Here is a 25,870-nt window from a genome sequence, read left to right as displayed (position 1 = left end):
CTAAATACAAAAACAAAAATATTTAATCGTTCAAACGTTTCAAATAACGAGAAACGTTCTTAAATTGTTGCAAAAAAAATGTCCAAAATTACAAACGAAGCTTTGGAATATTCTACGAGATAAATGGAACGGTATTAAAATCGAGAAATTATAAAAAAAAAAATTTAATTGCCATGAAGATCACAATTACTGAAAGCAACGTTTAAAGCACAGAGAGGATATATGGACGAAAAAAGATCTAATTATTACTAACGATATTGGTCGAGATTTTGTAGAAATTATTTGGTATTCTAGCCAAAGGTACTAATGCACAAAATATGAGGAAAGATTGTTCCTTGTTAAATGTTTCAACGATTACTAGTACCTTTTCTTTTTTATTTTTGACATTTCAGTAAATGTCCTATGATTTCTTTTGCACGGATATGTACTTGAAAATAACAAGAAATATTAAAGTCGTTTTGTTCACTTTTCGTCGTAATTGGAAGGATTATAATTATGAAATTTCGTACAAATTATTTTGTACTCTACCCAAATGCACTAATGTACAAAATATGAGGAAAGATTGTTCCCTGTTAAATGTTTCAACGATTGTTAGTATTTTTTTAATTTTTTGTTAAATTTCTACGAAATTTCGGTAAATGTCCTATGATTTTTTTTGCACGGATATGTACTTGAAAATAATAAGAAACGTTAAAGTCATTTCGTTCGCTTTTCGTCGTAATTGGAAGGATTATGATTATGAAATTTTGTACAAATTATTTTGTACTCTACCCAAAGGTACTAATGTACAAACTATGAAGAAAGATTGCTCCCTGTTAAATGTTTCAACGATTATTAATATTTTTTTTAGGTTTCAACGACTGTTAGTATTTTTTCTTTTTTTTTAAATTTCTACAACATTTCAGTAAATGTCTTATGATTTCTTCTGCACGAAGGTGTATCCGAAAATAACAGGGACCGTTAAAGTCGTTTCGTTCGCTTTTCGTCGCAATTGGAAGGATTATCGGGTTTTCCCTTTTCCTAGTTGAGGGTTAGATCCGGATTAAATCTCGGTGAAGTCGCCCATTGGTTTAAAAACAGTTCGCGGGGGGCTAACGACATCGCTCTAATCAGACGCTGGAAGTTTTAACGAGAACAATAAGGTAGAGACGACGACGACGATGTCGTCGTCGTCGTCGTCGTCGTCGTCGCGGAAACGTTGTTTGTTGAATTCGTAATTTAACAGAAACCGGCTATCCGACAATTCCATTTCGGGGTAGACGGGCATACGTACCAAGGGACACGCCCGTCGAGCGTTGACTAATACAAAGCTTCGACTGTTTCTCGGTCAATTAGAACCACACGGACGTGTACGAATTCATAGGACCGCGGCCATGGAACTTTCCGCGTCCGAAAGTTCTTCCTCGTTACCGTCGCTGAATTCTGAAATTCTCGGTTCTCGTCGGCCGAGCGTGGATTTAAACATGCACCGTCCTCTTCTTTCGGTGTTCTGCGCTTTGTCCCCGACGACGGAACGGGTTCAACTTCGCTGATCAAATTCCTCGAGCTGGCCAACAAGAAACGCGAGGCTACGGTTCGTCGTCGCGTACAAAAAACCAGAGAAAAAAGATCCGTTAAGTTGTCGCAGTTGAACCATGCATCACGAGAATCTACGGAAGTAGAAATTTTCCTTTTGTTCAGTAGTGCATTTTTGAAATCTACATCTTTCCCTCGTGATGACGAGTTTTGTAATATGTAACGCATTAAAGGACTTTTTTTTATAAATTACAACCGTCGTGGAATTGCAACAACTGGAGGTAAATGTACTGTTTCTTCACGAACAAAAAGTCCGTCAAGTTGTCGCAGTTAAACCATGCATTACGACGAGAATCTACGGAAGTAGAAATTTTCCTTTTGTTCAGTAGTGCATCTTCAAAATCTACCACGACGATAATTTATAAAACTCTTATAAAACTTCTTCTTCTTCCATAAATTACAACCGTCGAGCCAACGATTGGATAATAATAAGCTTGGATACTTCTATTCGTTCCCGAAACAAGAAACTATGGAATAAAATTAATTTCAGTGGAAAAATTAGCAATCTGAAAAGTCAAAAATACAGTTCAGTTTATTCCCTCTGATCAATTTTGAAATTAGCTTATATTTTCGTCCCTGAATCGTGGAAGAATCAATCGTAGCGAAGATAGGCTCCGCGACAACTCGAGAGACAGCACTGTACCCACTTCTCAGACCTGCGCGCGGACAGCTGCGCGGGAGACGAACGAAGATAGCCAAGCGACTCGACTCGTGCAATTTTTTTCGTGCATTAGAGTACGCTCGTTTTTCTCGTGGCGGGAGGTTTGAAATAACGTTGACGGCGGGTCTCAGTGATATTAAGTACCGGCTGGATCTTAAAGAACGACTCTGGAAATTCTGTTTCCACTTTCAAGATGGTTTTCTCGCGCTTTCAAGGTGGGGCTGGATCGGTGACAGCGGCGCGATTTCATTTCCGTCGACGAAGAATGATGTCTCTGGCTACGAGTCGAGTCGAAAGGTAGATAAATTACCGCGGATAAATTACGAAAGTGGCTCCACGCGTCTACGGCCGAGTAATAAAGGATACCTTTAGTTCGGAATACAAAAGTGAAATTCCTGGTTGGCTGCCGCGGAGTCCCCATCGCGCTTCGGTCTCGATTTCCGCCCGGCTTTAGTGCAAATAAATCGAGATACTGTCTCGGCTCTTATTCTATATGACCTCGCGTGGAAATACCGAGCGCGAGATATTTCCTGACGAATGAACGTTTTTACAGTCACCTCTCAACGCGAGCGCGTCTTTCGGTAATAAATTCCCCCACCCGCGTCGTTGTTTCTTCTTATTCGATTCAAACGAGTTCTTCTCGGGATCAGATCTGATTACGGCCAAGTGTCCGTGTTGTTCAATTTTCTCACCATGATCTCACACCGGCGCCAACTGTTGCTGAATGGTAACCTCGATGGATGAAAAACACGGATCGTTGACATTTGGCGCGACGCGTCACACTCCAGACGTTAACAACGCGTTAAGCGTCCTTACGCGCCTAATTAAATTCGTCCGAGTGGGACTCGGTTAGGTGTACCAACGCGAGCGTGTCGTGTGCGAGCATTCTACGTAATAGAAAGCAATTTTATGGGGTAAAAGAAAATGGTTTACCCGGGGAGCTAAATGTTCGTTAGAGAGATAATAGAACGATAAATTGGAGATATAGGTGTAGAGAGTGTTGTTTTTGATGGGAAAGAATGTTAAATTTGTAGGAGGAAAGAGCAGAAAGACTGGTACACACTTGCATTGGAAATTGTATTTTTAAAAAGGGGGTACCTAGAAAACTGGAAGACACCCTTCGATTTTTAACCTTTCTCAGAACCAATAGTGTACACCAAGATTTTGTGTACACATTGAATTGGTAAACTGTAAACTAGAGTGGGAATATAAATACACGTCTGCCTTCTTGTCGCAGGCGAACAGTACATATGGTTGTTGTTGGTAAAAGTATAATGTATCTCAGAAGATAAAAATTATAGAAAAATTCGCAAACGATTACATTGTTTCGTAACTCTTGTCGGTGAGTGTAAATTATACAAAACGCATCCGTTTAATAGTGACATACGACAAATCGGCCACTGTTTGCGTTATTTTATCGGAACAGTTTACATGAAAAACGAGCGTGACGAAACGGTAAAACGAGTAATATTTTTTGTAAAAAAATCAATAGACGGATTTATTTTCATCGTTTTTTCAATAACCAGTTTTATTCTTCGCGCCCTTCGACATACTTTTAGGAAAAGATTTATTAAAGTTTTTTAACTGCTCTTTGTATTTGATATTTCTTCATTTATCCCCGACACACATTTTCAGTTCTTCGACGCTACTAAATTGTTTCCCTCTGGAGTATACTTTACTTGGCTAGTATCTCCCAACAATCTTCTACGATACTTAAGTCCTGGGATCTCGCGGGCCACGGTGAAATATCTATTTCTTGGCTTTCAACGTAAGCTTTTGTTAATCTTGCAGTACGCACACCTGAGTTGCCCTATTGAAATATGTATTTTTATTTTAATATTTTTCCCGCATATTTTAAACGTTTTGTATTCTAATAGGAAATATACCGATCCTTAAAAGAAAGAGTAATTCTTATTAGAAAATTTATTCAAAAAACAAACGAATACATATGCATCGTACAGATTAGAAACAAAACACGTATCTAGAACTAATTCTTTATGCCGGTACTGTGATTGAATACGTGACGTGCAACGTCAAGTAGATAAGTGAGATTCCAATCCGAAGGAGTGGGGGAAAGCAAGTAGGCGGGGCCACCTTTGTTGCCTCCCACCGTGCAGCGGAGTGGGAGAAGTAATAGGTGTGGCTATCGCCATCTGTATTCGCGTCATGTCCCTAGCTAAAAAATACAATGCAATAGATGCACCCGTTGCATTTCTCCACTCCCCCACACGATATGGAGAAACGACAAACAATTTGTTCTGCCTTTTTTTGTTATTTTTGTCTTTGTTTTACAAATAACTTTGAAAGATCGAAGAAGTACCGATATTAGAAATAAAAACAATGCAATTCGATATTGTCGATAAGTCGAGTCTTGATTTATCGTAATCATTCGAGGAGACCAGATAAGACAGATAATTTGCGAAGCTGAAGCGAATTTATCCATCGTCAAGTACTACTATATACAATCGCTACACAATTAGAACCATTTGATAACAAATATGGCAGCTGTGACGATTCGAAAATGTATCCTTTTAACGCAATCGAGTAATCCTTTAACCGAAACATATTTATCCAAATTTATCCACAATCATTTACAAAGAACAACTCTATACAATTAGAATTAACAGAGACAAATTCATCCAAATTTATCCACGATAATTTATAAAGAACCACTCTGTAATACAATTAGAATTACCAGAGACAAATTCATCCAAATTTATCCACGATAATTCACAAAGAACCACTCTATAATACAATTAGAATTACCAGAGACAAATTCATCCAAATTTATCCACGATAATTAACAAAGAACTGCTCGATACAACTAGAACCATTCGACGTCAAACATGGGAGCTACGATGATTCGAAGATTTATCCACCTGAAAACCATTTAGCAAAATTCCCAGAACCTTCGGGGATGACCGTTCGAGGAAAGGTCTAGCGATCGATCTGATCTCGAATTAATTTCCACGGTGTCGTCGAAACGAAGATCAAATTCATTTAACCAGTAACTCGGGAGACACCGAGCACCGTTTAATCGAAATTTCCTCGGTTCGTCATTCCACGTGATACACCCTCTTCCACGTTCGTGCGCGATCGCCGTGTACCGGAAAGTTCCCAAACGAAATATTGTATTTTCGAATCAGTGTGGGGAAACGGCGCAATGATATCGCGTGGCCGATTCAACGCGAGCGCATACGCGGAATTCTTGCTCCGACGAACGAGCTCTAGCGTCCTTTGTTTGAAATTCCTCTAATTTCGAGAGCTGCTCTCCCGTGAAGCCCGTCAAACCGAATGAGAACGATTGCTGCCTGCGGAGCTGGAACGTCACATTCCTGCCATTATATCCCTCTTTCTTTCTCTCTCTCTCTCGTTCTCCGGAGCCGGCGAGCTGTAACGTGAAATTTTGTCAAAAACAGTAGACACCCGTCAAGATTACGCACCGCTTAAAAATCGTTTAAACATTTTGAAAGCGATGATCAACAGTCCGTAGAGTCGAAGCTACTCGAGAGGGACGAGATTCGACGCCAATGGCTCGCTTTACATTCCGCGGGAAAATTGATTACGCGACGTCCACTGGAAGATTCGCTACAATAATATTCAAACAGAAGTGGATTTTAGTTTTTAAGAAGTGTTTCGTCACTGATCGAGGACTGTTCGATCTTGGTAGACTTTGAAATTGAATTGGGGTCATTAGACACTGCGAGAAGCAAAGAATTAAGCCTTGAGGATTTATCGAAGAAATAGACAAATTGGCAAGGAACGATTGTCTCCAAGTCTGAGGAAACTTGGCGTGTGATAATCTTGGAGAATATTACTGCTGGAATGCAATAGAATTTTATACGAATATAAAATTGCAACGGTGGGACAAGATTAGAATTGTCCCTCGTAAATGTGCAAACGTTGATTTTTGAAAATCTAAAGGTAGAAATGATTCATCGCACAGAATTGTGTGCAACCGCCATCGTGAACTCGCATGATTACAGACTAACGAATTCCGTGAAAATATCCACCGTCGACACCACCACTGACAGAATCCACCAATCGTAAACAAATGCTCGAGACAAGACTGACGCGAGACTAGTTAGTTACGACAAAACCACCGTACCGTAATAAACTCTGCTCGTTCCGCTTAGTAAATAAACCAAAGTTCAGCATCAAACACCTCGTCGTAATTCCACAACTTTTTCAACGCGATTACACTCGGTTAATTCGAAGTGCAATTATTAAAGCGGCGTTGCGCCGCACAATGAACGCCTCTTGGCGCGAACCTTTTATCGTTTGAACGTTCTGCGCTACGAAAGTTTTGTTCTTGCTGTAACAAGGGAAAGGTAAAATTCTATTTAATCGTACGATCGCTACATAACTTTACCACCGATTCGAACAATTTCAATTATCTCGAGTTTCCGATTCCACGTTCAACTTTCGAGATCCCCCAATGAAACATCTATGAAGATAATTTTGTCGATTTAATTCGAAAAATATCTCGAATATTATATCTACGTGGATACCTAATCGGGAACGTTACCACCCGAGCATAAGTTTCGATGCACGACTCGCGTGATTGTTCACGTATAATTGAAGAATAAATGCCCGCACGAACTCCACGTTTTTTCTACGTTTAAGAATGCTTATCTCTTCACGTCGTCGAAAAAGAATCACCTTAGAAACGATCGCTCAAATCGGTATACTTCCTCGAGTCTTAGGTTAGATTGATCAGGACTAGTCTGAACTGGGCTACGGGGAATATTTTTGGCAATCGTATAATTACACGTAAGATTCGAGATATCGAACTGGAATATAATATATGAAAAAAAGGGAGTGATGGATGGGAAGAAGTAGGGGACTTGTCGGTCGATCGTTTTCCCTTGGTGATTCGTTGGGGCAACAACTTCAAGCTTATCAAACATGGGAGCACCCTGACCTACTTTCTTCCTGCTTGGAACACTCTTTCTCACATGGGATAACTTATCGTTAGATGGACGTAGGAAACGTCTGTTATTAATTCAGCCGATTATTAGCGACTTCGGTGTCGGGGAAGTGTGGATGTGTTTCACCAGGGAGAAGTTGATGAATGATAAAAATTGTCCAGGGAGTATCTATTGGTTTCGTTAACCTCGAAACAACCGTCTCCCGGTCAACTTGGGAAATATAGTCGCCGCACAATTATGATAAATAATACCGTTCTTAGAGACTCGAATACTCACGAATTCGATGAAGGGAGGAATTTAAATTGTACAGCAGTATTTGAAGTATTACACACTTTCGATGAGTGAAAAATTAAATATTTTTAAGAAATAAATTGGTCGTTAGGTAAACTCTGAAAGAAGGTAATTCAATTTTTCAAAAAACATTAATATTATCGTATTTGAACGGTAATAATACCGTTCCTAGAGACTTAAATAATCACGAGATCAACGAAGGGAGGAATATAAATTGCACAGCAGTATTTGAAGCATTACACATTTTCAGTGCGTGAAAAATTAAATATTTCTAAGAAATAAATTGGTCGTTAGGTAAACTCTGAAAGAAGGTAATTCAATTTTTCAAAAAACATTAATATTATCGTATTTGAACGGTAATAATACCGTTCCTAGAGACTTAAATAATCATGAGATCAACGAAGGGAGGAATATAAATTGCACAGCAGTATTTGAAGCATTACACATTTTCAGTGCGTGAAAAATTAAATATTTTTAAGGAATAAATTGGTCGTTAGGTACACTTTGAAAGAAGGTAATTGAATTTTTCAAAAAAAGTGAAGTTACCGTGTTTGAACGGTAATAACACCGTTCTTAGCGATTTAAATAATCACGAGGACGACGAAGGGAGGAATTGAAATTGTACAGCAGAAATGTTTAAACTTGGTTGTTAAAGGAGTTTAAACTACGCAGCGGGAAGTTACCGTATTTGAAACATTACACATTTTCAATGAGTGAAAAATTAAATACTTTTAAGAAATAAAATGGTCGTTAGGTACACTTTGAAAGAAGATAATTCAATTTTTTAAAAAATATTAAAAAACATTGGAAGAATTTATAAATCGAAAACACGTAATCGACCTAACCGAAGCAATTGGTTTCCTGTACTGATTCGTGAAGAATTTGTTTTTCTTTTCATTTATGCAATTGTTATCTGCAAGGAACCAGTCCAACTATTGCTAAGAAGCCCAAATTAGGCAACTTTACCAAACAACTGCAAACATAGTTGGTTGATTTTGATTCTAGATTAAAATTTTGAAACGATTACTCTATCTTGTAACTGAGCAAATAAACTTTCCAAAGAGAAACAGCAGAAGTTCTACTGTTTAAATATTTTGTAATAATCGAAGACACTATCGTTAACTTTTATCTGTGAATAATTCTGGGACGAATAGAGAAGTCTGTATTGTGAATTAAAAAACAAAAATTTGTCTTTTTTAATAACTCAAATGTGATCGGCAATCTTAACGCGAGTCTTTTTCTAAATAAATTTTGTCTTGAAAAAGATTTTAATATTAATAGTTTCCCCGTAAGGAAACAAGGATCAACAGGAGAGTTGCTAACAGAGAAATATGCTCCGTTTCATCAAATACGCGTCTTTTTATAAATAAATTTTTTCGAAATTTTCCATAATTTTAATACATTCCCTGTAGGGAGGTAAAACTCGACAGGAAAGTTGTTAATAGAAAAATACGTTTTGGTTTATGAAACTTACATCGTTTCGTAGATAAATTTTTCCTTCATTTTAATACTTTCCTTTTATAAAAGTAACGATTAACAGAAGAATTGCCACCGAGAACTATGTCTCGTTAAACAAATAGCGCGTCATTTCGTAAATGAATATTTTCTAAATAAATTTTCGTCATTTTAATACTTGCTCCGCAAAAATTGATAGAGTAGTTGCAAAACCAAAAACAGTATATCTCATTTTAGAGAATCTTTTTGCAAATAAGTTTTTTCTGAATTTTCTTAATTTTCTTAACTTTTCCTCTAGGAAAGTAAAAATTGACAGAAGAGTTGCCAACCGAGAACTATGTCTCGTTAAACAAAAACTGCGTCATTTCGTAAAGAAATTCTTTCTAAATAAATTTTCGTCATTTTAATACTTGCTCCGTAAAGGAGTAAAAATTGACATAGTATAACGAAAAGGTATACCTCATTTTATAGAATCCACGTCGTTTCGTAAATAAGTTTTTTCCTCATTTTAATACTTTCCCTCTGGGTAAGTAAAGATTGACAGAGGAGTTGTTTATAAAACGCTGGTCTATCAGAAATCCGATACAACAAATTGAAAACAGTGCTCCGTCGTAAAACGACCATTACCTTGGCAATTTACCCTCTCCCTTTCTCTCGTAGTTTTTAATAGACCGATCGCTTCATTTTCCTGCTTGCTTTTTTCCATCCAACATTAATCCCGTTTTACTCCCCTTTATTCCGAGCGTTGTTCGGTCTTCGTCGGCTCTGCTTTCACCGACGTGAAAGAGAAGACAATATTTGTAGAAAGCAAACGCATCGACGAACCGTGCTGAAAAATGCCCAGTCGTAGATTGAATATGCCTTTCATTGACGCGAGCCTGCCATTTTCTCATCCACGCCGGTTAATAAAGCACCGAAAAGAGTGAGCTTCTCTTTAAAAAGCGCACGCTTCTATGCTTTCGTCGAACGCGCAGGCCTGCTCGCGATCACAATTTTGCAACCGTTGCGTTTCCATTTGCTGGAATTGAAAACCGGTCGTACAAAAATTTCCTATCGTTGAAGCTTCTGCAATGTAAGAATACTTTCCTTGCTGTTTCGTTCTCGTTCGAATACGTTACGTTCGTGGAAATAATTGCACCGAAGTGAATTCAATTCGTTGATTTAATGTAAAAGTTCGCTTCGTTTCGTCGATAAACGTGACGAATCGGAAGTTCGTGAATAGGGCGCCATTTTGAAGTTAAACGAGCGAGAAGAGTAGACAAATTTTCTCTCTTTTTATCGATATGTTATTTTATCGTTGTTAGATTTTAATTGACTAATTTTCTCATTCTTGTGTCGTAAAAAGTGTAACTCTGTTGATATGATACGTAATAGATATTCTACGAGTTGTTTAAATTTCAATTTCAACGTTTCCAATCGCCACTTTTTACCTCAATTAGGCATTGTCGTCATTCGAGTTTAATCACTCGGCGAATTCATTGGATTTCGAGCGAAAATGATCATCGAGGTGTATTCAGGATAGTCGTGTGAAATTTCCAAGAATCGATTTTTAGGTCACGCGAAACGCGAAGTGGGTCGTCTTGAGAGATACCCGCGAAACAATTATAATTCCCCGGTCGACGGGAGATGACATTTGACAATGTGAAATAAAGAACTCGAGCTCACCCTTTAGAAAGGAATACGGGCTTTCATTGGCGAGAAGGGTTCGGATGCACACTCGATTTAAGTGTGCTTTCCTCGAAGCGTCCACCATTACGTGGAAAACCCCGATGGAAGTCACCACCGTGAAAAATAAATTAGTACCAACTCTCGAGATTCAGGAACCGATGAGATGTCGTTCCACTTTGTGCTCTTCGACCGTAGTCATTCTTTGGAACCGACGGAATGAAAGAAACTCCGAAGAATATTCCTGCCTGATTAAGGAATTTTCAACCCCTTCACAGTGACACAGATTCTCCCTCGTTTCACATAATTTATACAGCCGCCCGTGCACCTCGCAATTCTCCACCACTGCTTAATATTCCGCCGACAGTCTTTGCGTAGACTATTAATTCGCAAATGTATATTTTAGCACGCCGTTAATTTCTACTCCACGGCAAAAACCCCTTCTTCGTTTCTAACCAATTCCTCGGCCCCTCGCCAGAAATGGCGCACAGTGGTTCGAGCGAGTGCTCGAAACGATATCGAACGATCGCGAGCAGGCCAACAGAGCTGAAAATTACGCGAACCTGGTTTCCGAGTTCGACGATATCACTTTTGACAGTTTCAGAAACCAGTGACGGGTCTCTTTGATCAGTGTTGTATTTAAAAATATACAGAAACGTCACAATTGTACGAAATTCAATTTTGTATAAAAATTTGTACTATTTTTCTATTCTCTAACTTAAACTTCTAACTTTAAACTCACTTTTACATATTCTTGTTCTTGAAAGATTTCCACCATTGAATTTCAATTCGAATCGTACTGAGATGTTTCGCGATCGGTCGTTGTGTTTCTATAGTAGCTACTATAAAATATATTATTATTTTCAGTTTCTTCGTTTCTTTTCTTTCTTCGTTTCTCAACTTTTACGTTGCTTTCTATTGTTTTTCAATTTAAGTATCATTTCTCTTCTACAATTCATACTCTCCCGAAGAAGACTATGTACAGGTCGAACCCTTGCATACGTAAATGAATTTTACAAAATCAAAAAGTCACTCCTTATATCCAAATAAACAATTCCTATTCGGTTTTTGATTCTATGACCCGAAACTGGAAAAAGAAAACTTTCGTCCTTCTATTCGTGTCCAAAGATATCTAGAAATTGCAGATTGCACCTCGCAGGGAAAGCAGTGGCGTAGCTATTGTACATTCCTATAGTATTCACCGAATTGCACGAAATTAAATTTTCTATCTAATTAAATCGTTTCACGTACGAATAAAATTTGCGCTCTTTTCTATTTTCTAAGATGGAAACTTCTCGATCCACTTGCGTACGTCTTTGATTTTGAAAGTTTTCCATCGTCGAATTGCAACTCGAATCGTACCAGTATTAACTCTTTGCACTCGAGGCTTTTTTACTACCGGAAACCGACGCCTCGAGAAAATCCTTCAAGTCGTAAAATTAATCCGGAATGAAACAGTTTTGTACACTTTGCATACATGCGTTTACACTCTACGAGAACGTAATATTTAAATTCCAATTTGAATTCCAACACCGCGAAGTTTCTCCGGATAGAAAATAGTACACTGAATTAGGTGGTGATCGAGGATCTCCTCTCGAGTTCAAAGGGTTAAGATGTATCGTAATCGATCGTTGCATATATCCGTAGGGAATGAAATACCATAACCGAAACCCAGATACGTGAACTTGATATTAAAAATCGAAGAATCGCTCTTGATGTCCAAACAAATGACTCCGATATTTGTTTCTTAATCGGTAACGCGAAAAAGGACACACGTGTCGTCGTGTTCGCGTCTAGGAATTTCTGGAATTCGTGGATTTCACTTGGTTACGGTTTTCGAAGCCATTTGTGGGTCTCGTGAAGCATAGGCGTAACCAAAATCCTCGACAATTCTCCGAGTTGTGTTAAACGCGTTTCGTTCGTGGGTTTCGGTGCCACCTGATTTTCGGGTGTCTGGAACACGCTGTTAGACGCTGGTTCCACGAGCTGATATCGCGGGGCAATATTAATAAATAAAGTCGCTGCTAGTCGCGTAAACTTGCCGCGATTACGTAACCGCGGACTCGTAAAGTCCGGGCGGTCGTGAAAACGAAATACATCTTGTTCCAGGTGCATTCGACTGGTGCAATATGCATGCGTCGCGCCTTACGTGGATGGTTTATACCGAGCTTTCTTACGAGCGTTGTTCCTCTTTCTGTTCGGGTTCAGCGCCAGGGAGAGAAAGGAGCTACTTACCTCGATGTTATTTCTTCTCGTCGGGACGGACGAGGAATTCTAACGGGGTAATATTAACGACGGAAAGATTTATGCGGTCGACCCGCGATGCTTCTTCATTTGTGCGTATCTCCCGTTGCAGAGGATAGAAATGCAAAATTCATAGTTTCCTGGAGTCTCGACGACAAAAAGGAACGTTCTTTCCGAGTAGCTTTTTCCTTTTTTCTTTTCTCTTTTTTTTTTGTGTCTTTTTTTTTTAAGGAGGGAGCAATTCGTTCGTTAATTATTCACGAGCAATACGGATTGTAGGTTCCTGACAAACGGAAACTATGATAATGGTATGGTAAAAGTGTGGTGAAACTGGGATAAACTGTTACAAAACTATGGTAAAATATGGTAAGAATATGATAAGCCATGATGAAACTATGAGAAAACTATGGTACAAATATGGTAAAACTATGATAAATTATTGCGAAACTATGGTAAACTATGGTACAAATATGATAAAACCATGATAAACTATGATCAAACTATGGTGAAATAATGGTAGAAGCATGGAAGAATTATGATAAGACTATGGTAAAACTATGATGAAATAATGGTAGAAGCATGGAAGAATTATGATAAGACTATGGTAAAACTATGGTAAAACTGATAATTGTGTTTTCAATCACGTGTAACATATACTACTCAAAAATTTGAGTATAGAATAGAACAAAGTTTTATATCCACACATTTATTTCCATGATAATTTTGCTCTGTCGTTACTTGAAATTAATGTAAACTAAAAATTGTAGTAAATATTCTTTAGAAAAGGAGAACAATTTTACAAACACGAGCAATCATGTTTGATCATTTTGTTATATACATACGTCTCTTTCGATCATCGATTACCTACTTGTTTCAACTTTGATAACAAGTACACATATGTCCATCCACAAATATCAAGAATTGTATTTTTCGTAGGAAAGGGTGAAAATCGTTTCGGGAAAAATACGGTTCTTATTCCAGACGTCATATTTTTATCCATAATACGACTCTTTCAATGTCACTTTTTGTTTCTATTATTTATAAGAATTCAAACTGTCGAATTATGTAAAAAAAAAAAAATTCAATCGTTTTCACACCGCAGAGGTAACGTAACTCCGTGGTATCTCATTCCAACAGGTCCACACCCAATAGTTATATACTTCTTGTACGATATAAAATATCAAATGGTGAAATATTCCTCTGATAATTTCATAACAGTCTTTTACATTCACTTTGAATAACTGTTCTAATATTTCTTGATAGGGATGTAAGTATTATATCTAAATACTTCAGTTTATACTTCAATAGATCGTACTCCATAACGATCCACAGATGAGCTGATCAGAACCACCTTTATAATGAAAATGTAAAACCATGCGATCGTAAAAAGTGTGCAATATTTCGATGCACACATAAACTGAACAATACTTTCGAGCAAGGATCAAACGTATTGATTCCATTTAATACAGTTCTATATCGAATTATTTTTTACGATCCACCATCGATGGGATTGATTCGATATCGTTTACATCGGTGAGTAATACCAATAGTAACTTATTTCGATAACTGGTTGATATTTCATCTCAACGTTTGATACACACCGGTATTCGTGATTATGCCATTGGATTGCCATTACCGATGACGGGACTGATACGATTAGATATCGATGATACTCGAGCAATTCGATACCAAAGTACTTAACCCTTATCTTGTCCTGTTGCTCAAAGCAAGTTTCACTCGGACCCTCTGCTCCAAAATTTTAGAATACAAATGCTAGGAACAATTTTTATTTCGGTAAAAAGCATCAGTGTTAAAATTAGTGTAATTTCTTGCTTGACGAAAAATAAAAAGTAGTTTCACTATTAAGAAAAATACTGAACACGATACAATTGCAAAGATTACAGCACACGATATTGTTACATTCGCAAAAATGCTCTTTCAATCGAGTATTTAAAAAACATTCTGTTGAAGGTAAATGTCAAGGAAATTTCAGCAACTAATTTCGCAAATAACGTTTTTTTAGTCAAATATAAATACGCCAGTGTATACCAATTGTTCGCGATGGTACTTAATTACTCAAATATTCGAAGTTTATTCGTTGGGGTAAATATAACGTTGACAGTATATTTGAAATAGATGAAACAAAAATGACGAATATACATTCTCACGATACTTTGGAAAAAGTTACACGCGTTTGGTCTTTTCTATACAGTTCCAACCACTTCATACCCGATTCCCTAGCGTCCAGAATAGTTTAAACACACGCGCCATAGTTTTCTTTAGGGACAAATGGATATGAAGTGTTTGGAACTGTACAGAAGAGACCAAACGCGTCTAACTTTTACCAAAGTAACACGAGAGTATATCTGTGTGTATGTGAAGAAAGGGGAGGGGTATTACAACTCCTTGATATATTATTGAATAATCATTAATATCTAGAAATTCATGTACAACGCAAAGAATTAATTTGTATTCGCTAAAAATAATATAAATAATATTTGAACTCATTTCAATTTAGATAAACTCTGCACAATTACTACGTACTAATGATTATCGAAGACGTCCAGATAAACTCGTTTCTCCATTAGGAGAACTCCTCGCTCGATCTCGAGCAACTGACGTCGCTGCTCGTGATCGCTTTCGGTCAGTTGCAACAACGCCTGTAAGAACCAGTGAAACCGTAATAGAAGTGGTTATCTAAACCGTGCTTTTCTCTCGCGAATGGACCGTGGATATAAATTATTGGAATATTTTTAGCCTGAGTAACAAAAGTATCGATTCGTTATCGGTCCGTATCGCTGGTAGCGACTTTGTAACCACTTTGTAGCGACTTTTCCAAGTACTCGTTGCTCCTCTAATTCTTATTGGACGCGATTGTGCGGCTTTGGAATTCTCCAGCCAGAGAATTACGACCATTTCGCGATCTCTTAGGGGTGAAAGTTAGCAGACAGTATTTACGTCTCGAGGTGTCTCATTAATGCGAGTTGTGACTACTGGCAAGCCACAAGTGTTTGAGTTCGCCCCGCTCGAAATGGCTTTACGAGGAGGTCCGTAATGTCGTGTCCCTGTCTGTGGTCTTCCACTGCCACTTCTCTTTCGTAAGCCTTGCTTTATCTGCTCGTTCGATCGACCAGAGTCCTTAAACTTTGCCATCTTTTTGGTAAAATCGATGTGTCCCGACTTCTGTCCCCTTCGAATCACCCTATCGAAATTTCCCTTTATCGGTGTTGTCCCCGGTGTCCCCCTAACCCTCCCGAGGAAATAAAAAACGTTTGTTGCGGCGATGGAAAGGGAGAAAGGGACGCGTGTAGGGCCATGTGTCGAGAATTATCCAACATCTGTACATCATAGGAAATGTGTAAACGATTACTTGATGGAAAATTGTAGTAACCATATTTTGAAATGTATAGTTTACATAAATTTATGTATATATGTGTAAAAGTGTGTGTAGATATTTTTAGTTATGGTGGAACCCAAAATGTTGCATAATTCGTAACGATTGAATAAAGTAATATTATGAGGGGAATTGCTGTTGGTTCTTTACGGTAACGATTGCGTTTGTTGTTAATTTTCCACCAAGGGAAGTGTTATTGGTGTTATTGGGAATATTAATTGGTATTTAAATCGATGATACAAAAATTTGGGAATTTTCGATCGACTTTTGTTATATAATTTGCTGGAGAATTGGTTACGGTAGGACGTGGTAACAAAATGAGTCTTTCTTTGTATATTAAAAGCAGACTTACTTATTAGGAGATTAATTATATAAACGAAGAATTCCCATATAAAACTAAACTAATCCTCTTAGTGTCTTCGGTACGCATCGTACCGTCTTCTTTGCACGTGTCTTTACAACTGGCCCTTTTTCTTTGCCCCCCTTAGGATTTCCTGTCCCCTAGGCCATCGAAAAACCCGGCGAGAACTTGAAGCAAAAATGTTTATCCTAACTCCGGTCCATTCACACGAAGGACGAAAGACATCTTGTTCTAGACCTTCTTTCGAAGGGAGGCTCGAGTGGGAAAGAAAAATTTCGAGATCACAAATTTAATCCTCGAAGGGCTCGAACAATCATTGTCCCCCCGATTCCTTGGAATTCATAAACACGTGTTATATAAAAAAAAAGTTTCTTTCCAAATAAGTATGAAAAATGACCATTTTCTACAAACTTTTGTGAAACAATTTAATCCTAGAAGGGCTTAAATAACCATTGCCCCCTGATTCTTTGAAAATCATAACATGTGTTACATAAAAACGTTTCTTTCCAAATAAGTATCAAAAATGACCATTTTCTACGAACTTTTGTAAAACAATTTAATCCTCGAAGGGCTTAAATAACCATTGATTAACCCTCTGATTCCTTAGAATTCCTAAACATGTATTACACAAAAACATTTCTTCCCAAATAAGTATAAAAAATGACCACTTTCGACCACCTTTGGTAAAACAATTTAATCCTCAAAGGGCCTAAGCAATCATTGTCTCTCTGTACAAAGCGCTCGACGTATACGTGTCATCGAGAAACAGTTTTTTTCTTCTCTTCCTTTCCCTCGTAGATGGGCCAAAAATGGTCATTCTTCGAGGCATCGTCCGGATCCGCGTTTTCTTTTAATATCACGACAAAACGTGCCTCCTCGACCCTCGTTTCGGCAGTTCGGAACTCCGCGTACGGATAAAGAAGTTACGTGTGTTCGCTGAATGCCCGAGACCCTCCTTAAGTCACCCCTCTCGATCTGCCACGTGGAAAAATAGAGGGATGATCGAAACGCAACCGGGGTGACCGCTCGAGCATCGAACGTCTCGGGGCACGGTCTACGTGAAAATCACCGAGACCAGAGGGCAGCCAACAAGTTGCCAGCGTCGAATCGATAGAGATAAGCGAGCCGGGGGATGGTGACCCATCCACCACCACCCCGTTCATTTTTTTCTTCCCCGTTCCTCAACCCTTTTCTCCCCTTTCCTCGTGCCACCGAACCAGCTTCTCGATCTCCGAGACTCTCGCGTTTCTTCTCTCCTCTTTTTCCACATTTTCTTCCGTCTCTGCTCAGCCCCGACCACTTTGTTCCACCCTCGTCGGTCTTCTTCACCTTCTCACCGTAATGTCCTCCACTCCCACGAGCTACCGTCCTCTCGTTCCCTCCGCCCTCTCTCGTGTTACTTGTTCGCGAAGGGGACTCCTAGGAGCCTCGAAAAATCTCAAATATCCTCGGGGAAACGGTGGTAATTGAGTTCTTTTGCATCGAGCTCGCCCCGTTCCAGCTTCCTACTCTGTGGTATGTCCAAAGGCACACCCCCGAGGTGGCAGACTGAACGTTATCAGCCATTTCCTGCTAACACGTCAGCCTCGCAGCGACCGCAAAAGTCGAGCTGTTACGCGTACGCGGTAATGTATGAATTATCGACCGTGGGCTCGACGTAGATTCGTGTCACTGAAAGCGGGAGACAGAAGCGATTCGATGACGTACTCGTTAATGCTGAGATGTATCTATCGACTCTGGGGGCATTGTGTCTATTGGAATGAATGCAACTACGATCTTAAGGGTGCCAGATGTCGATGTCAGTTTTAAGAACTGTCTCTGTATTGGAAGGGTCGTCCGCCAAGTGGTCAACGGTTTGGCCCTTTTCCTTTTGACTTTTCTTTTTCAGTCGAGTTCCAAGTCCAGAGTCAGAAAGACCAGGCACAGGACACTCTCGTCGTTCACGTCAAGACATATCACTGTATACGCATTTGTTCGAACTTTATATTCTTATTGTAGTATCGGATTTTCCGCGTCCGCTTAGGCCTGCTTCGAGCATAGGCCTGAACAAGACAACGCGCGCGGTCGGACTTGAGTTAAACTAAACATTTGGCGCCGATCGGTCCGCTAGCTTTCCTGGAAGGCACGAGTATCCTTTACAGGGAGTCTTGCTCTTGCGCGACGACCGACCGTGAGAACGCATGGGGATGAAAGAGAATACACGTGGTTCGGAGAAAGTGAAGAGTGTTTGGGAAAGACGAACGATTAGGATGGTCGAACGTGACCGAATGTCTCAAGTGAGAGAGACTGAGGATTCGAACGAAAGAGAATTAATGGGAATGACTATACAGAGCGCGAGAAGAACGTTAAGACGCACAGTATGAGACAGTATGACAAAGTATGACGACGAGAGTATGCCCGGAGAGTGTGTCGCGGCAGTATGACTGAAAAGACGATAAGACGAGACAATTGAAAGACGTACCAAGCTAACTAACTACGTCTAACACTATTATCGTTGTAATTTATAATAAATATACATATATCCATATACCACGCACGAGTACAACAGTTATTTGGGGCTCGTACGGGGATCAATCACTCAAAGATCTCTTCTCGAGTGATTTGGAGAGAGAAACACAACATTATGTATACAATAACTACTACTAGATACGCGAGATACCTGTATATTATAGTAAACTAGATATTATAATCTGAAGTTTACAACAGTGTCGATGCATCGAAAGAAGTTTGCGATCGGTGCTGGGAAGAGTTGGTTGTCCTTTGTGTCACTTGTGGCATCGATCGAAGTCGAAGAGATACGATTGAGGAAAATTTGTTCGCGCAATACTTCGTTTTCGAGATGATTTTCTTTTGAAAATTCTCCGGCCCTTTGTCACTGTTTCTATTATATTTTCCATTGGTGTTCGTATATATTGGCGATAGTACACTATTGTGTACTGTTTCCGGTCGATCTTTACACTTATCGATTAATTAAGATCGGTTTGAAAAGATAATGCAAACACAAGTAGAAATAACGAGTACCGGTCAGATACGTTAACCAAGTTTTAATCATGTATACTGCAAACTTACGTGGTGGTTCTAAAGTGCCTATATGCATTTTATTAGAGTATTTTCTGTTCGAAAGTTAAACAAAAGTATTATACACTTCGTTAACAATTACTAATCTTCTATTTACAGATTACCGATAAATTTTTAGACACTGTTACTCGTCTTATTTGGAAGTTAATTATAACACCTGGTGTTTCACATGAATTGAAGTTTAGTTTATTTCAATGTGACATTGCAAGAAATAAAATACTGAAATTTTAACTCAAGTGGTTACTTTTATTTCAACTGTACTTGCATATTTGCTTGTATATTCCAAGTTAAATACTGAGACACTGTTACTTGTCTTATTTGTAACTTAATTATAATACCTGGTGTTTCACATGAATTGAAGTTTAGTTTATTTCAAAGTAACATTGCAAGAAATAAAATACTGAAATGTTAACTCAAATGGTTACTTTTATTTCAAATATACTTGCATATTTACTTGTATATTTACTTGTATATTTACTTGTATATTTACTTGTATATTTACTTGTATATTTACTTGTATATTTACTTCTATATTTACTTCTATATTTACTTCTATATTTACTTGTACATTCCAATTTAAATACTAACACATTACTGTTACATAAAAGCACACAAATGTCAAGGATTGAAACGTTCACATTTATCACAACAATTTTAACGTACACGTTCCCACTTTCGTAAGTCGAGTAACTTAAATCTAATTAATTTTGGTTCGGAGCGAGCAACGGACATTACGGTTTCCCCTACAGGGGTGTAATATTACGAATAATGAAATGTTAATTTATGTATCACTCGTTGTACGTACGAATGAGATGGGTAAGTGAGGAGATCTTGGACAAGATATAATCCGATGCTACTTCGCGGAGTCGTTCCGGAGCTGTCGAGAAATTCTGACATGTCTTTCACAAACTGGAATATTCCGTAATAAGTATTTTTCATTTCCATTGTGTCTCCTCGTAACACACGTCACCGCTATTACACTGGTCTTAGAAGTAGGATGATTTCTGTTGAATGTGCGAGTGAGCGTAATGCTCGGGTTTATGAAAGACACGTCAGTGTCTTTTGACAGCTGAAAAACGTCTTGGCGAAACAGTATCGGATTGTTTTACCGACAACATCTGCCAATCTCCTTTCTATAAACAACGGGAGACGTAACGTAACGTTTCGTTTTTCGTAAGAATAAATACGAATTTTTTCATAATATTCGAATACGGTGCAACGACTCTGTAGTCGTTGAGAGAGTCTTCTGGTAATCTGACTTCAAAGAATTGATATTTTTCTAATATTTACTTAAAATATATGACTTGGAAAATATCCGTGCAAAAGGATTTTCTCGAGTTTGTGAAATTAACGAAATTGTAGACGTTTGAAGAGAACAATACATGTGTAAGAAAAACTTCAAGGGAGTATTTTCTCAAAGTATTCCCTTTCGGAGGTATTAGAGAATCAATTGTTTTTTTCTCGTATATTCTGAAAGAATATAGTTTCAAAAGTATTCGTGCAAAAGAGTTCTCTTGAGATTGTAAAATTAACAAAATTATAAAGGTTGAAAGAGATCGGTGTAACGACAATTTCAAACACGTTTCTTCGAATCCGCATTTCGTAAATTGATTGACAATATATTTCGACTTCCAGTCGACCGATTTACTTAAAATTTGGAAGTAATCTTCAGCAGACATTCTTTCATCGCACGAACCACGTATTTAAAAATTTAACATCTCGCTCGATTTTTTCCGCCACGATAATAACAAACACAACGCGAAAATATCAATACTACAATTACCAAAGCCCTTATTTCTTCAATTCCTGAGATTCTTTTTCCCGAATGTTTCATACCATAGTTACTTTCATCCCTATCAAAATACTCCTTTATTTTTTCAATTTTCCTAATCAAAACGCCAAAAATAACATCAACCATTCGAACCAATTTTTCAAAACGCGCTTCACTTAAGATCGCACAACTTTGGTAATTTTTACAATTTCCATGAAAAAAAAATCTCGAATCTATCAAAAACATGAACAAATACACGTATAAAAATTCCATCCAGAAAAGTCGCCTAATTTCTCCAAAAAAAAATCACGAAGTCGACACGTATCTGCTGTACGTCTCAAAAGACCCCATTTATCCTTATTTAAAATCTCTGCTACAAAGTACGACGACAATTTCGTAGAAAACGACGCAAAGGAACGTTCCAAGTGGCAAGACGTCGATAATAAATATTCATTGACGAACGTGCACGCAAATACGTTAATATCTCCATTATGTCGTGGCATGCACGGTCGAAGAATCGTGGGGTACAAATTCATATATCATCCACGTTGACGTGGTCACCATCTGGAAGGTGTGGATATACGGGTTTTGGGTAAAATATTTACAATGTAAATAGCCTGACAGGTTGCCGGTATCGGTTCGACGGAAATCCTTTATATCGCAGGGGTATGCATTTAGGTGTGTCGGGCCTTGGCGGTTCTCGTCGTGATCTGAAAGGCGGTTTCACCCCGGGCAAAGTTTTTGCATATCGGGGACCCCGGTTTCAGCGTTGTGAAACGCGTAAACGGTGAAAAGCGAGAAGTTCGTTCCAAGCGACGTGACTCGCGGAAAAATCGTCCGTTTTCTCAGCCAGCATGGTTGATTTATTGGCGACGGGAGTCGATGCTAATTCCGTTCCGTGTCTTGCACGTAGCGGGTGAACCGGGACGTGTTTTGATATTATCTGGACGTTTACACGTCGTGAAAAGTATGCACATCGACGACACGTTTTTGTACACGAAGCTACGGAAAGCTCGTTTATTGCCCGTTTCGACGATGTTACCGTGTAAGGATTTACGGCCGAAGACGAACGCGAGAAGTCAATTTCGTATCCCAACGAAAGGACTGAACCATCGTACGGGAGTTATCGATTTTACTTTTATTCTCTCGCGACTTACGGAAACGTCCACGAGTTACGATCTCACGATTTCGTAATACCGTTTGTACAGTGTTGTTTGTATGTAGCAAGGGGAGTACGATTCGAACTTTCGAAGCGTTGAGAATTTTACAAAGTATACGTGAATTCGAATTGCATCGAATCTGCATATCTGCATCGAATTTTGCTTGTACAGCGTTGTTTGTAAGTAGCAAGAGGAGTTCGATTCGAACTTTCGAAGCGTTGAGAATTTTACAAAGTATACGAGAATTCGAATTGCATCGAATCTGCATATCTGCAAGTTTCGGATGTCTTGGTGTCTTGATTCTGGTTGAAATTTGAACGAAAGAATGAATATAGCGAGTGAAAAGGAAAATGGAGGTATTCTTGAATAAATGTCAGAGGATACTGTATCTGTGTATCACATTCTCGCAAAATTGTCTCGTGGAAGATTATTTCTCGAAGCTCGAAAATATTCCGAATGATAAAACAGATATTTTGTAATGTAGAAAATGAAATACAGTATTAATAGAAATGTATGATTTTGTGGTTGGGTAGATAGAAAATAGGTAAACGTATTGTCAAAGTTAATATTTCGAAACTGTTCACAAACACGTAAAAAATGTGTAAATAGTACACGAAACTTTTGACGAAATTCAATGATTATTTGTGTATTATTTCCAATGATTATTCGTGTATTATTTTCAATGATTATTCGTGTATTAGTTCGAAGTTGTTCCTTATTGTGCAATGCAGACAATTTAAACATGATTCAAGGCACATTGGTTCGAGAAGAATGTACAAATTTTGCACAACAAAGCTCGCAAGAATCCTCTAAAAATATTAATATTTAATATTGCAGAAAGATAACTGTGCCACGTGTAAAATTGCAAAAGAATTTTTCAATGAAAGAATATTCGATTGCTACCATAACTATTTTAATGTCTCGACATTAATGCAGTCGAACATTTATGGGATCGTTTAGTGAGAAATATAGCTGAAAATTGAAAGAATAATAAATAAATGTTCGAGATAGCGTTGATAAAAGTTCGGTTGAAAATTCACAGAAACACTATTGCATTGTAAACTTTGAAATAGCAATATCATCGTTTATGTAACGAATGAATATGTATTTGCTCATTTAATAATTCATTCGTCATTTGCATATATATCTATATTCTCGTCCAGCCCTTTGATCATAGAATATGCAAGAAAACTATGAAACCCAAGTTATTTTAGAAATTAAAGTAAACGTGAAATAAAGTAACGTGCAATGTTAAAAGTGTAACTAAAAACTTACGTATACACGATTTTTTCTCCTATTTGTGTACACTCTGTGAACCAGAAGTTACCTAATTTCCTCTGAAAATTCTCTGACCTAGGTGTTTTTTCTTTTCCAGGAACCTACTTTATCCTGTACGACTTCATCGACTTCTTCGAAAAGGATCAAGCGAGTTTCCTGGAACGCGACAAGTTTCTGAACATCATCAACACCATCTTCAAGAACACGTCTCAGATCGAGCGTGACGCCATCACTTTCCAAGTGAGTTTTTCTTCCATCCAAATGTTCAATATAACGTAACAAATTTCTTATTAGCTTGAACACAATAATTCGAAAAAAAAAGAAAAATACTAAAGCTCGACTTCACCTACAAAAAATACTGCAATCGGTAACAAAATCATTTCTCTGGCTATTAAAGTAAGGGAAAGTCAGAAAGTATTGTAATTTCATTTGACCGTGAAAAATCAATCGTAACACGACTTACGTGTCGAGCAACAAATGAACAATTTTCTTCGGTGAATTACAAAACAGGTAACACGTGTCCAGATAATTATAAACTGAAGTGAGATCGGTACAAACAAGGAAACTTTAATTTAACGTAGATATTGAAAGTAAAAAAAAAAATACAATTTACCTATACGAATAAACTATAAACCAAAAAGCGAAAGAACACACTTATCGAATTAATTTTCATTTAAATTTTCACCGAGATCGAATCGTAACTATTCGATTTCATGTACCCTAACCAAGAATTAATACAAAGTAATTCATATTCAATGTTCAATATTTAATATTCAATCGACGATTCTTTTGAAAAGATTTCGTTTGGACGACAAAATTGTATAGTTGTTTTCGACGATGGAATCGAGTACCGTGAATCATTCGAATTGTCATTGTGAACCGCACCATCGTTCGATCAAATTTTAGCGAAGAAGCATTAGCGAGGTTCGAGGGATTGTTAGAACGTCGGGGCTCGCGTGTCGCCGCAGAATTTCCTTGTATGCTCACCTTAAGTGCCACAGTTTGTCACTTTGGCCTTAGAAATGAGACCCGGCAGTCGATATTCCGCTCACGTTGCCCCGAGACACATCCACCGCCGGATGAGTGGTATAAGACGCATGCTGCAGTAGTAATGGACCGCGCGAGTCAGACCGTCCCGTACTTTGTACCGTTTCTCGAGAACCAGTGGTAATGGAAGGCGAGAGTCAGACACGGAACTTAAATATTCCGCTCGCGTTATTACAACGGGCACGGGGATTTTCCTGATATTGGACTTTATTGCTTCGCGCCTAAAACATAAAACCTCTGGCGATATATCAATTGATAGAGTGGTAGGGGAGGGGGTGGGTTGGTTGAAAAATTAAACGAGAAACATTTCATCTCAGACCTGGAGACGAAATTATTGGAATACTTGGCACGAAAGGCCTCGAATTGACATAGTGATTACTGGTTGTCGAATTTTTAAAAAGTTGGAAATAATTTTATTTCAATTTTATAAATTTACGTTGAGAAAACGAATAGGGAGAGAAGGCGATCGACGAATTGACATAATGATTACTAGTTGAACTTTTTAAAAATTCGGAACAATTTTAATCCAATTTTATATATTTACGTTGAGAAAACGAATAAGGGAAGGAGGGGTTAAAAAATTAAACGAGAAAGAATTAATCTTAAACTTGGAGACGAAATGACTGGAATACTTGCCACGAAAGGCGACCGACAAATTGAGATAATGATTACTAGTTGAACTTTTTAAAAATTCGGAACAATTTTATTCCAATTTTATAAATTTACGTTGAGAAAACGAATAGGGGGAGGAGGGGTTGAAAAATTAAACGAGAAATATTTGATCTCAAACCTGGAGACGAAATGACTGGAATACTTGGCACGAAAGGCCACGAATTGACATAATAATTCCTAGTTATCGAATTTTTAAAAAGTTGGAAACAATTTTATTCCAATTTTATAAATTTATATTGAGAAAACGAATAGGGGGTGGGTTGGTTGAAAAATTAAACGAGAAATAT

General features: G+C 38.1%; 1 protein-coding gene across 1 annotated transcript in view; it reads left to right on the top strand.

Moving 5' to 3' along the window:
• Window positions 1-25,870, top strand: part of Ache-2 (acetylcholinesterase 2) — a 256,587-nt gene that overhangs the window by 133,307 nt on the left and 97,410 nt on the right. The window contains exon 2 of the mRNA XM_076324138.1: window positions 23,962-24,104. Within this exon, the coding sequence (XP_076180253.1) occupies window positions 23,962-24,104 (143 nt within the window). The remainder of the gene's footprint in view (window positions 1-23,961; window positions 24,105-25,870) is intronic.

The sequence above is a fragment of the Ptiloglossa arizonensis genome, chromosome 12 (genome assembly GCF_051014685.1).
Source record: "Ptiloglossa arizonensis isolate GNS036 chromosome 12, iyPtiAriz1_principal, whole genome shotgun sequence".
Taxonomy (NCBI): domain Eukaryota; kingdom Metazoa; phylum Arthropoda; class Insecta; order Hymenoptera; family Colletidae; genus Ptiloglossa; species Ptiloglossa arizonensis.
This window is presented reverse-complemented; position numbering and strand designations above follow the sequence as displayed.